This window comes from Apium graveolens, chromosome 11, assembly GCF_009905375.1.
Source record: "Apium graveolens cultivar Ventura chromosome 11, ASM990537v1, whole genome shotgun sequence".
NCBI classification, from domain to species: domain Eukaryota; kingdom Viridiplantae; phylum Streptophyta; class Magnoliopsida; order Apiales; family Apiaceae; genus Apium; species Apium graveolens.
In genome coordinates, this window is record NC_133657.1 from 197440759 (window position 1) to 197453414 (window position 12656).

The window sequence follows — 12656 nt, forward strand, 5'->3', positions numbered from 1 at the left end:
TACAGTGACTATAAATTATACAACACAAACAAAATATATATATATTGCTTAATGAGCTATATTAGAAATGTTGTGTAATTTGATAGTATCTTGTACGAAAATAATACACATTAATAAATAATCAACTAGTATTTGATATATATATGTTAGATATTGTACAATATTACAACTAAGAAAATAATTAAGAATATTATAATTGTATGTATAAAAAAATTCTAGAAAATGACACGTGATTTGAACGGAATATCAAATAAAACAAATCGATGTGATGGGTCACAATTACATCTATAACCAATTAAGTAGAGACTTGCAGTTGATCTATATATTTCTTTTTTTTTCAACCGACAATATAATTTTAACTGCAAATTAATCGGTTGAAAATACTATTACGTTTAATAGATCCCGTCTTATGAACCAATGTCGTATGACAGTTCGTGTAGATTAAAAAGCGACTTAAATTTTAGACTATATATATTATATTAGTCGGAATAAGTCTAATCAAGTTAAATTAGTCTACGTATCACAGAAATAAACTAAACTTTAAATCACTGATCATGGAATCAAGCAAAAATATGTTCTTTACATCGGTATTATTGTATCTAATAACAAATTTATTAGCTTATAAAAATGCAGCAGTTCTTCTAAGAAGCCTCTTGGAAGAAGCCCTGGAAACCAATAACCCTACCCCTAAACACATAACCCATATCCCTACATCCACCGCCCAACTCCCTTCACCTTCCACCTCCTCCGCCGCCACCTCAACTTCAAAACATTCTGATTCCGATTCAGATTCCGATTCAGATTCCCCCAACTCCTCACAACAAGAACAACCAGAAGAACAAGACTCATCATCAGCAGCAAAGTCATAACAGTACTCAGTCTCTTCTGGTATCTCCTCCAACGATCCTCCCTTCAACAACCTTCTCCGCCGTCTTTTCGCAACAATCTCGACAGTCTCAGTCATGGAAACACCACCTTCTGCCACCACAGTCACCTCAGCTTTCTTCACAATCTCCTGTAATATTCTCCCAGCAGAACTACACTCAAGTCCACAACTACACTCCATCTTCCACGTGCCATCCCAGTCTTTTCTAAAAAACCCTTTCAAAACCCTAACATCCCCGAAAAAAACCTCGAATCTTGCGCCTTGGCTGGCCTTCACTATCTCTCTAGTACCAAAACAAACTTCACCTGGGGGGCTTGTGACCACCCTGTGAAGAGTTAGAAAAGCTGGGACATCAGGTTTGATCCTGGAATGATTAACCTCGAGATGTGTGCCATTAATACGAGGAAGATAATGAAGAGTTAAAGAATCAGGAAATGTTGTTTCACCAGATTTATGAGCAAGAGAGAAGCTTAGATTAAATGCTTTCATTTTTAAAAATCTCTCCGACTCGGATTGTTGAAAACCTCTACACATTTTTGTAATTTTTTGCTTGAGATTTTGTGAATATTTTGATTTGATTTCTGTTTGGTGAGGGAGATGGGGAGGAAATAGATAAATACATATGGGGATTTGATTGTGGCACGCTGTTTTTTGTTAGAAAACAATGGGGAGTTCACACGGTTTTTGATTGTTTGGCCAACAGTTTACAATAATACAATGAGACGTTTGTTTTTTGGTACATTTGTTTTTTGTTTTGCTGTCACCTGCATAGGCGGCGTGTCGGAATGATATATGGTTTTGTTACGTTCTTACTCATATATAATACGTAAATTTATTTATATGCAAAAAAATCATTTTAGCCAGAAAATAATAACTTAGTGTGAATGCGAGATGAGATAAATTTAATTAGGAAACTAATTTTTCATGACAAATAAGATGATTTTACGGACTCATAAATATTTATTATAAATATGCAAATTTTGTGTTCAAAGTAATATTTGGTAAATTAGAACGAGGACAGTGCCAATGAGGCAATGAGCAATTACTCAAAAAAAAACAATGTATGTAGAAAAAAAATCAAGGCTTCTAATTTGTTGAGGACATTAATATTTATTTAAAAAAAAGAATAAATTGAAAAGGTTCTGAATAAATAGATGGGGACTAAAGATCATCCACTTGGAGTCTGGTACTAGTACTACCCACGGGTTTTAAAAATTAAACATGGGGCTTCTCATCTTTCGAAGCTTCAAGTTGGCACAAAATGCTGACCTTACCCTGCTCTTTGATGGAATTTATACTTTCATTTTTGGTTTAAATCTTTAACTTTTTAAAGATAAAAGTTTAAATAATACTAGAACCCCAGACTTTGATTGTTTTTCTTTAAAAAACAACACACTTTATTCCCATGTTCACTTCAGCTGGACCCAGAAATAGAGAGAATGGAATAAAGATTTTGTAGGTGGACTTCATTTAACTCGGACTACGATTTGAGCATGCATGGACCATGGCCCTTTATGGACCATTTTATATTCAACCATCGTTTCTTAGTACAAAACCTGGAAGTTTAATGCTGTTTTTTTCTATATAATCAGCTTCAATGCCCTCCTGATCATGCCTCATAGGGCAGTTTGGAGGGACAACATATGTCCCTGACTTAGACTTGGAGGGGCATGTTATTTTTTGAATTTTATTATTGTGCATTTCAGGAAAAAAATTATTTCACTGTATTGTGTATTTCAGACTTGATTATTATGTATTTTCATTCTAATATTGAAGATTACCTGAATTTTTTTTTATTTTTTTGTGGGAAAATCATGCGGATACAATCATGAGCTCAGGATTTTGTTTCAAGCATTTTATAATTTTTGTTTGTTAGCGTTGACGGAGGAATTTGGGAACAACAAAACTTGAGGTTAGTAGCCGGAAACAAGATCTGTGATGACGGTTCTTTGTCGGAAACGTGAACAGTAGTCGGTGGATCCGATGAACAGTATTCGTCGGAAAAGATGAACAGTGTTTTGGTGGTGTTGATTATTGAGGGCTGAGATTGCTTAGGGTTAGTGGTGGCTCCTTTGCGCTCTCGCTTCTCACCCCTTACAATGTGCCTACGTACCCCTATTTATAGGGGATCAAGCCCACGTAATTCTTGGGGAACAATAAGCCTAATGGGCTTAGATTTCTTATCCCGAGGCCCAATGGGAAGCCCAATGGGAAGCCCACTGGAAACCGTCTTCTACTAGCTTTAGGAATGTCCGCCGATGAGGCCCAACCACAAAGGTCCAAGACTCGTTCACGGCTTCGAGACTTCACGGATGAGGCATCTCCCTGGCCAAGGATAACCCTCCGCTACCAGCTGTTTCTCTAGTCCGTGGACGCAGGTATAGCCGTGATTCACCCCAAATGTTGGACGCATCCTTGTCCCCCGATAAGGAGCCCCTACCAGATTGCAGGACAAGTGATCCCAAGCTTTTGGGTGCAAAGTGCAGGATACTCCAAAGTCTCCCAACGAGGACACCCGTTGACTACAGAGACAGAGCTCCCAAAGCACACACCAGATTTCACCCCACATCCCCAATGAGGACACCCATTGACTACAGGAGGAGGCCTTCAGTCCAGGCATACCCCTGGAGGTCTCTGACCACGGACACCGCCTTTCCTGTAGATATGCTACAGGAAGGAGTTCTTCAATAGAGTACCTGCATCAAATAGGTTAGTAATAACATTCTCCATCTTCCTTGAGTCTTCCAGAGAACCCATCCAAGCAGCACATAAAAGTTGCATTAACATGTCAAGTAGAAGTTGAGGGCGCGCCCTGACATCTCTGCATGTTGGCGCCGCCCTGTGTCACCAGCCCTTGGTCTCTTCTTAAATCATTCTACATCATAGGGCGCGCCAAAAACTATCCATCTTTAGGGCTCGCTCCAATTCTGTCCAAGCCAACGAGCAAGTCTATCAAAGCAATCATGTCCAAACAATCCGTCCACGGAGCCTTCCTTGTCCAAGGCGCGCCCTAAGGCTCACTACACTACAGGTTTCAATTAAGAAATTTCTCTCCTCCTTCTCGATAACTGGGCGCGCCTCCTCCACCTGTTTGAGGGCGCGCCTTTAATACGGGATAATCACAACTGTCAATTCAGTTTCAGTCAATCGGGACGCCATTTTTGAGCGCGCCTTCTATTTATGGAAAGTCAATTTCATTTTTTTCCTAGATTTCAGGCGCTTCTCTTTTAATTCTGCTCATTTTATTAATCTTAATCTAAATATTGTTTATACCAATTTTTGGGCATAACAACTACCCCCAAATTCCATATGCTATTGAAAATGGGATTGGAATTTTTCTTCACCTTTATTAGAATTTGTATAAACAAATCTTCCAATACTCTTTACAGGGCGCGCCCTGAATAGCAGGGGGATTCTATATATTCAATATTCTTATTTTCCATGCATTCTAGATTGATGCCACCCTTATAAGGCGCGCCTTCAAGAGGGCGCGTCTTAAAATTTGAAATAATTTGAAACGGTTTTCCTTATTCTTCGGGAATCGTGACTGACATGATAGTTTTAACAGTTGTCCCTTTCACCTATAAATACAAGTCACCATCAGTCATTTTCATTTTTACTTTTTACTTTCTCTCTTACTTCACCCCTTCTCCTGTTCAAAGTTCCACCACCGGCAGCACTACTCTTCTGCTCGGAATCCTATCTCTCGGCCACCCTTTCTCCAGTTTTTTCCGATCATTCCCTTCTCCATTCGAAAAGGTACGTAAAGCTTCTTTCTTTTTTGAATTTCATTGCATAAATCCCATTGCATGCTACTTTGTCTCTTCAACTTCTTTGAATGTTCTTGAAGATATAAATAAAATGGTGTATGTATCTGTGTATGTATATATAATTTCTAATTTTTACTGTCTTAGATCTAAAATTATTGAATTTAATCGCTAGACTGAAGTTTTTGAGAATTCTAATTGTTAGTACCCTTATGTCTTAAAGACCATCACTTATGACCATCTGTGCCTTCAAAATCCGCCAGCAACTTAGGACGCGCCTTATCTTTAGCTTATAATTTGTAAACAACCATAATAAGGCGCGCCTGTTTTTAGTAAAACTCATCCTTATGAATAAACTATGATTTTCTTTATGGCGCGCCTTCTCATGAGAGGGCTTGTTTTAGAAGGGAGCTGATATAGATCATAGGAAGTACTCTTCTCTTACACCCCCACCTATCTATCCCATTTTCTTTACACTTTTGTATCTCATTCTTTCGTATAGGGCGCGCCCTCAATATTTCTTTTGGTTTTCTTGACAGCTGGAAGACGAGGGCGCGTCCTCTCCCTTTCACCCTTTAAAGAACTTTCTCACCAATTTGGGGATTTATTCGCCCCCAAACACTTACTTCGATCCTCAACCTCCGAACGCCCACCACACTCCTGAATTTCTGAACCGGGTGGCGCGCCTTCTTCAGGATTCTAAAGAGGGTACCTTGATGGCAGATTCCTCAGATAACTCGTCCACGGACAATACTCTATTATTTCGTAGGCAAGGCAAGCAGAAGCTGGTCCAAAAGGATAGATCTCCAATCCCAGATAGGACAGAGCTGGACGATGATGATTGGTTCGAGAGTTTGAACGCTGATAGATATAGGGGCATTGAGAGGGGTGTCAACGTAGGAGCAGGACCCTCTAAAGTATCCTATAGGACTGTATCTCCAAGTCTGTCTCCCCAACACACAGAGGGCGCGCCTACGTCTCCCGTTCCTGAGGGCACGCCTGAAGCAAGTGCGTCCCCTCTTCGTGATGAAGAAAATTTCTTTGATGAAGACTCCTTCCAATTTTCCACTTCCCCTGAACCTTCTCCAATCCCTTTTCGTCACTGGGAAGTTTCTGATAGTGAATTGGACTTTGACTGGGATGAATTTGAACCATGCACTGAAGCTGTGAAGAAGTGTTTTAGGAAGGAGCATGGGAAGCTTTTCTGCGTGGGCCTGTCCTCAGCTTGTTCAGATGAGCAACTGGGATGGCTTATGGAATTTTATGATATGGAGGGCATATGGGCGCGCCCCTTAAGCATGATGTGGCCCCATATCTTTAATTATGGGAAAAACTTTAAAATTCCCAGAATAGTGACCAGCCCTAAGCTGGTATCTTTGGGTATAGGCGCGCCCTTACATCCTTACCTTAGGGAAGTGATAGAACTGTATGATGTGGCTCCACTTCAGCTTTCTCCCAACAGCTATAAGTTTATCCTGGCTCTGTTTATTCTCTATACGGACTTGGGTTTTCCTCAACCGTCAATGGCAGAAGTTGCTTATTTTTTCAATCTAAGGAAATCTGACCATGGGTACTACTATCTGGTGGTGGACAAGCAGCACAACAAGAAGGGTTTTTCTCTGGCAAGCTTAGCCATGAGAAAGGCTGGAAGGAAAACTTCTTTTATCTGTATGACGTTCCCAGAATAAGGATAAGATTCAACAAGTCACCGAGTAAGGGCGCGCCCTTTTGTCTTTTCCCTTGTGTTATTTTTACATTTTTTCTTTCTTTTCCCATCCTTATACTTTTTCAGACAGACCAGCTTCAAAACCCCTTAAAGGCGAGCCCAAAAAACGAGCTGAAACCCTCCTTAGAGTGGCTTCTGACAGGTGGAACCTAAAAACCTTAGTCACTCGATCCAACCTGATGCGAGTAGGGATCCTTTCTGACCAAGTAGGAGTGAAGTGCAAATACGTAAAATTTAGGAAGGGTGCTCATGTTTCTCGTGTTATTGACTTAGACAGCGAAGAAGCTGAAGAAGAAGAGGAAACAGAGGATGGCTCCCTACAAGACCAAGATCCTTCAGGTTCATTCACTGTAGAATATAAAGGCACGCCTTTTCACTATTGGCGCGTCTTACTTTTCCATTGCCATACTGGATAAAAAAAATTTCGTTCATTTATTCTTCTTGCGTCTTTAAGGCGCGCCCTGTTACTCTAGGCGTAGTATTTTACTCATGTTTATCAATGTTGTCTCTATCAATTGCTTCTATTTGTTGCATTATTCAACATGTTTGACTGTCATGTCTAACTAATATGTCTTTATGTCTTGTGCAGAAATGGCTCCTCCAAGAATCCCCAAGTCTTTTGGGGCGCGCCCTGGTGACAAGCCTAGGCCCAAGGCAAAGAAGGATGCTCCTGCAGCACAGGTGTCTGTTCCAACTTCCGTCCCCATTCCTCAAACAGCACCTGCTCCAAAAAGGCCCATAATTGATCTTACAGAGAAACAGGGCGCGCCTAAGAGGCAAAGGGCAGAGGGCGCGCCTTCCGGTTCTTCTGCTGCCTTGAATGCTCTTGGCCCCATGGGTTCCCTTCATGTTTCTGATGAAGAAGTGGAGCAATGGCAAGCCATGGATTTGGGAGATGCAGCTCATGCTTCAATAAAGGCATCTTGCCAATTGTTTATCCACTCTACTTGAGTGGTGGACAAACTACTGGAAGAGGGGGCGCGCCTGGAGAGGCTGCAGGGGGATAACAACATTTTGAGGAACACCCTCAAAGACAAAGACTTTCTACATGCCAAGGACATTAAAGCTAAGGATTCTGAGATCTCTTTTCTCAAGGATGAGGTGGCCAATCTTACTTCCCAGCTAGAGATTTCCAACAAAAAGGCTACATCTCTCCACGTTGAGCTGGGTGCAGCCAACTTGAGGATTGAATATCTTGAGGAGCAACAGAAACTAGGCTGGCCTGATGAAAAGAGGGAGATATCTGATGAGGCATCTGCCAATGGTTTTCATTTCTACAGAGTGGGCTTTGTGGCCAATGATCCTGACTACTCCTTTGAGAAGTTTGGGGAGGAAACTGTTGCTGAGATGGTGGAATTCAAAAAGGAGCATGCTGCTGAAATCAAGGCAAGGAGGGTAGAGCTTGGATTGGAAGAAGAAGAAGAAGGGGAGGGCGCGCCTCAAGAGGAAGTCTCCAAGGACGCGCCTGAAGTTGATCCAACTGTCCCTCTCCAATCTATTCCTCCAACAGACCAGTCCCAAGGCGCACCTTAATCATTTATAGTTTTAAATTTCAAATACTTATGAGGAGCCAGCCCTCTTTTGATGTTGTGCAAAGTTGTATGACTTGTTTTTTCTGCTACTCTTTTATTCTTGCATGTATGACTCGTTGTTAATTTCATCTTTACTCAAAAATTTGTTAAGTCACTTTGATTTTCCCCTTGGCGACCATATGTTTCCATGGAGTATGTTACTATAGGGCGCGCCCTTATAAATTTTTGTGTGATCTCAAAGTTTGTCATTGTGTTTCTTTCTTCGTATTGTTCAGATATAGGGGGGCGCCATATTGCAGATAATATGTACTTGTTCCTTTCCATTAGTACCTTTGCACTATTTTAATTGACTTATTAATCCCAAGGCGCGCCTTTGTTTGGGGGGCTTTTGCCTTAGTCTTATTTTGCTGGCCATGTGCGTTTATTTCCTTCATCTTTGTCTACTATGTATGTCATGATCATAAAGTAGGAGTTTATCAGATAGGGCGCGCCTCTTTATAGGGCGCGCCATTGATATTTTTCAGATGAGAATTTTCATGTTAAGCAAATACAGTAACTTTTGAAGTAACTTTTCTCTTTTATTGATAACGCACTCTAGTGGGTAAATTACACCAGTCTTATGGCTACTATGCTCTATGGGGAAATTATTTGAAAAAAATTTCTTCCTTCTGCTAGTTCCGAGGTTCGCAGTCATGTGTACTACCCCCCGAGGCTAGGAGAAATTTATTTGCTACTAGCCTATTACATAAGAATTAACACAAGGAAATAAGGGGGACACAACCACACCCTACTGATAATACTTCCGCAAATGTTCTGCATTCCATGCTGGAGGAATAAGTTTACCATCCAGATCTTCTAAGCGATAGGTCCCTTTCCAGAGTATAGCTTTGACTTTGTACGGTCCTTCCCAATTAGCTCCAAGCACCTCATGCTGAGCTATCTTAGTGTTAGGCATAACCTTTCGCAACACGAGGTCTCCAACCTTGAACGGTATGGGTTTTACTTTTTTATTGAAATACCTTGCGACCCTCTGTTGGTACGCAGCAAGCTTTAATTGAGCGTTTGCCCGGGCTTCATCTAACAGATCCAAGTGGAGCCTCTGGTTAACTTCTGCATTTTCCTCGACGAACGCATCTCTCCGTAGAGATCCTGCTCCTACCTCCACGGGAACCATGGCCTTATACCCATAGGTCAGCAAAAAAGGGGTTTCACCTGTGGTCGTCCTAGGTGTCGTGTTGTAAGACCAAAGGACCATAGGCATTTCTTCTGGCCAATCCCTTTCTTTTCTTCTAACTTTGCCTTCAAGGTATGTTTTATGATTTTGTTTATGGCTTCTGTCTGACCATTACTCTGCGGATGATAAACCGCGGCGAAGTCTTTTTTAATCTTTAAGTCTTCACAGAGCTTCCTTAACTCCTTACTATCAAATTGTTTTCCATTGTCTGAAATGAGCTTGTAAGGAATACCAAACCTGCATACTATGGAGTTGAACACAAAATCCCTTATATTCTTTGCCGTGATCGTGGCTAATGGCGTGGCTTCTGCCCATTTGGTGAAGTAGTCCACAGCTACCACGGCGTATTTCACACCCCCATTTGCTTTGGGTAACTCTCCAATGAGATCAATCCCCCACATGGCAAAAGGTCAGGGACTTGTTAATGAGGTAATGTTGGATGTCGGGACGTTAGAATAGTTGGCGAACCGTTGGCAGCGATCACAAGCCCCGACAAAATTAAAAGCATCTTCCCTCATAGTCGGCCAGTAGTACCCTTGTCTGAGCACTTTTAATGCCAAGGAACCACCTCCCGAGTGATTGTCACAAATCCCTTCATGCACCTCTCTGAGAATATAATTTCCTTCTTCCCTGTCCACACAACGCAACAGTGGCTGGTTAAATCCTCTCTTGTATAGTACCCCGTCATACTCGACATACTTTGCAGCTTGGTACCGAAGACGTCGAGCCTGTAGTTTATCCTCCGGTAAAGCCCCTGACTGAATATAGTTATGGATGAGGGTCATCCAGTTTTCTTGTGGGATTTCTTGCGTTTGAAACACCTCCACCTCTGGGATACTTGGAACTTCCTGGATTCCCAAAGGAATTTGTCCAAGTTGAACGCTGTCCATCTGTGAACCCATCTTGGCCAAAGCGTCCGCATTACTATTCTCTTCTCGCGGAACACTTTCCAGTCTGGCACTTGAAAATTTTCCCAGCAGGCGTTTTGCACATCTCATATATAGCTCTGTCTGCGGTCCTCGTGCTTGGAATCCTCCGTTGACTTGATTGACAACTAATTCGGAATCACTTCGAACTATTAAATTCACGGCCCTTACCTCCAGAGCTAACTTCAGACCGTTAATCAAGGCTTCATACTCAGCGTCATTGTTGGTAGCATGAAATTTGAAATGGATAGCACTCATCAAGCGGTGCCCCTCCGGAGTGATCAAGACTATCCAGGCACCTGATCCGCTGTTGTTTACGGCCCCGTCAACATGTAATGTCCACCACGGGTGAGGGAGTTCCTGCTTCTTTTCGTCCTGATGACTTTCTTGCGAGGTTGGTTCTGCCGGCACTATGGCCTTATCATCAATTTCTTCATCAAACTCAAGTACGAAATCGGCCAGCGCTTGTCCTTTGATTGCCGTGCGTGGACAATATTCCAAATCGAATTGCCCTAGCTCTATGGCCCATTTTAACATTCTTTCTGACGATTCGGGTTTATGTAAAATATGCCGGAGCGGATAAGCGGTGCGAACTTCTATTCGATGAGCCTGAAAATACGGTCTTAGCTTCCGTGCCGCAAGAATAAGAGCGTACACTAATTTTTCCATGTTGGTATATCTGGTTTCCGCATCCAACAACCTTTTGCTTACATAGTATACAGGCCACTGGTGGCTTGCTTCTTCCTTTACCAAGACGGCACTGACGGAATATTCTGATACCGCCAAATACAGAATTAATGTTTCTCCGTCTTCTGGCTTGGCCAACATCGGCGGATTTCCCAGTTATTCTTTGATTTTCAGAAAAGCTTCTTCACACTCAGGGGTCCACAGAAAATCTTTCCCTCTCCCTTTGATCGCTTTGAAGAATTCTTTGCACCTATCCGACGACTTTGACACAAATCGATTTAGGATCGCGATCCTTCCTGTTAGACTCTGTACCTGTTTGACACTGGTGGGAGATTTCATGTCTAGCAGAGCTTTTATTTTTGCCGGGTCGGCCTCGATTCCCCGGTTATTGACCATGAATCCCAAGAATTTTCCCGACTCTACACCGAACACGCACTTCTGCGGGTTTAGCTTCATCCTATATTTTCTCAGGATATGGAACATTTCAGTTAAGTCGGCGACGTGATCTTCCGCCCTTTTCGATTTCATGAGCATGTCATCCACATACACTTCCATAGTCTTCCCAATCTGCTTCTTGAACATTTTGTTTACCAACCTTTGGTAAGTGGCACCGGCGTTGATCAGACCAAATGGCATTCCGATATAGCAGTAGAGCCCTCTATCAGTGATGAAAGAGGTGTGCTCCTGGTCAGGCTCATACATAAGGATCTGGTTATACCCGGAGTATGCGTCCATGAAGCTGAGCAGGGCATGTCCCGCCGTGGCGTCGACCAACTGATCAATTCTCGGTAGGGGAAAACTATCTTTTGGGCATGCTTTATTTAGGTCGGTGAAGTCCACACACGTTCTCCATTTGCCGTTGGGATTTTTTACCAATACCGGATTTGCTAGCCATTCTGGGTAAAAAGATTCTCGAATTAGTCTGACGTCTAGGAGCCTTTCTACTTCTTCTGCTAGGGCTATAGCTCTCTCTCCACTTACGGCCCTTCGTTTTTGTCGAACCCCTTTATGCTTGGGGTCGATATTCAATCGGTGGCACATTATTTCTGGATCAATCCCCACCATATCAGAATGGCTCCATGCAAATACATCAAGGTTTGCCAACAGAAATATTGAAAGACCTTCCTTTAACCTTGGTGCCAATTGGGACCCTATTCTCAAAACCTTACTCGGGTCTTTTTCATCAACGGGGATTTCGATCGTATCTTCTGTTGGCCCCATCTTTTCCGTCGGCATTGGTATCCGGGGGTCCAAGTCAAGGGGATTATAGATCTCCTGGTCTTGTAGAGAGGGTGCATCCCTTTCAGGAGGTGTGCCTTGCGTAGTAGAGTCATCAACTTTTTCAGTATGTTTTACGGGCGAGGGTGCTCCTGCAAGAGGAATGGCATCACCCTGTTCGAGGCTTTGCAAAACATCAAATCTTCCTTCTAAACGTTCCCCATGGAAATATGCTTGGACTATGGTATCCATCGCCTCCTCTTCTTCTTCCAACATCTCAATTCTGATTGTGTCTTCCAAGTACAACATTGTCGAGGGCAACTCAGACGGATGTTCTTCTTCTTGCTCAACATAATAGTGGACTCGGATTTCCTCGGTTGGTTGCTCAATGTTTTTCTCCCGATCCACGTCCGGAGTATCATCGGCGTGGGAGTCTTTTCTGAAACCTTTCATTGCTTGCCTGTAGCACTCCCGTGAGTCATATTGGGAACCCCTGATACTTCCCACTCCATTCGGCGTTGGAAATTTGATAGTTAGGTGATGAATTGAAGTGATGACTCTCATTTCCCGCAGAAAAGGTCGTCCCAATAACACGTTGTGGGACGATTCCTGATTTAGGACTTTAAATTCGAGCATCTTTGTTACCGACAGTGGGCTTTCCCCCAGTGTACATGGGAGCC

The 12656-nt window shown here is 42.5% G+C and overlaps 3 protein-coding genes across 3 annotated transcripts; all 3 read right to left on the bottom strand.

Annotated features, from left to right (window-relative positions):
• Positions 1–520: 520 nt before the first annotated feature.
• Positions 521–1536, bottom strand: LOC141696754 (uncharacterized). Its single transcript, XM_074500880.1, has one exon. The coding sequence runs from the start codon at positions 1418–1420 to the stop codon at positions 620–622; it is 801 nt and encodes a 266-aa protein (XP_074356981.1). The 5' UTR covers positions 1421–1536; the 3' UTR covers positions 521–619.
• Positions 1537–8698: 7162 nt separating this feature from the next.
• Positions 8699–9085, bottom strand: LOC141696442 (uncharacterized). Its single transcript, XM_074500583.1, has one exon. The coding sequence runs from the start codon at positions 9083–9085 to the stop codon at positions 8699–8701; it is 387 nt and encodes a 128-aa protein (XP_074356684.1).
• A 470-nt stretch (positions 9086–9555) lies between these two features.
• Positions 9556–10899, bottom strand: LOC141696443 (uncharacterized). The gene has a single exon (XM_074500584.1). The coding sequence runs from the start codon at positions 10897–10899 to the stop codon at positions 9556–9558; it is 1344 nt and encodes a 447-aa protein (XP_074356685.1).
• Between the last annotated feature and the right edge of the window lie 1757 nt (positions 10900–12656).

Bases quoted from the DNA above. Each gene is read 5' to 3' on its own strand.
- LOC141696754 (XM_074500880.1), bottom strand. From the start codon at position 1,420: ATGTGTAGAGGTTTTCAACAATCCGAGTCGGAGAGATTTTTAAAAATG.
- LOC141696442 (XM_074500583.1), bottom strand. From the start codon at position 9,085: ATGGTTCCCGTGGAGGTAGGAGCAGGATCTCTACGGAGAGATGCGTTC.
- LOC141696443 (XM_074500584.1), bottom strand. From the start codon at position 10,899: ATGTTGGCCAAGCCAGAAGACGGAGAAACATTAATTCTGTATTTGGCG.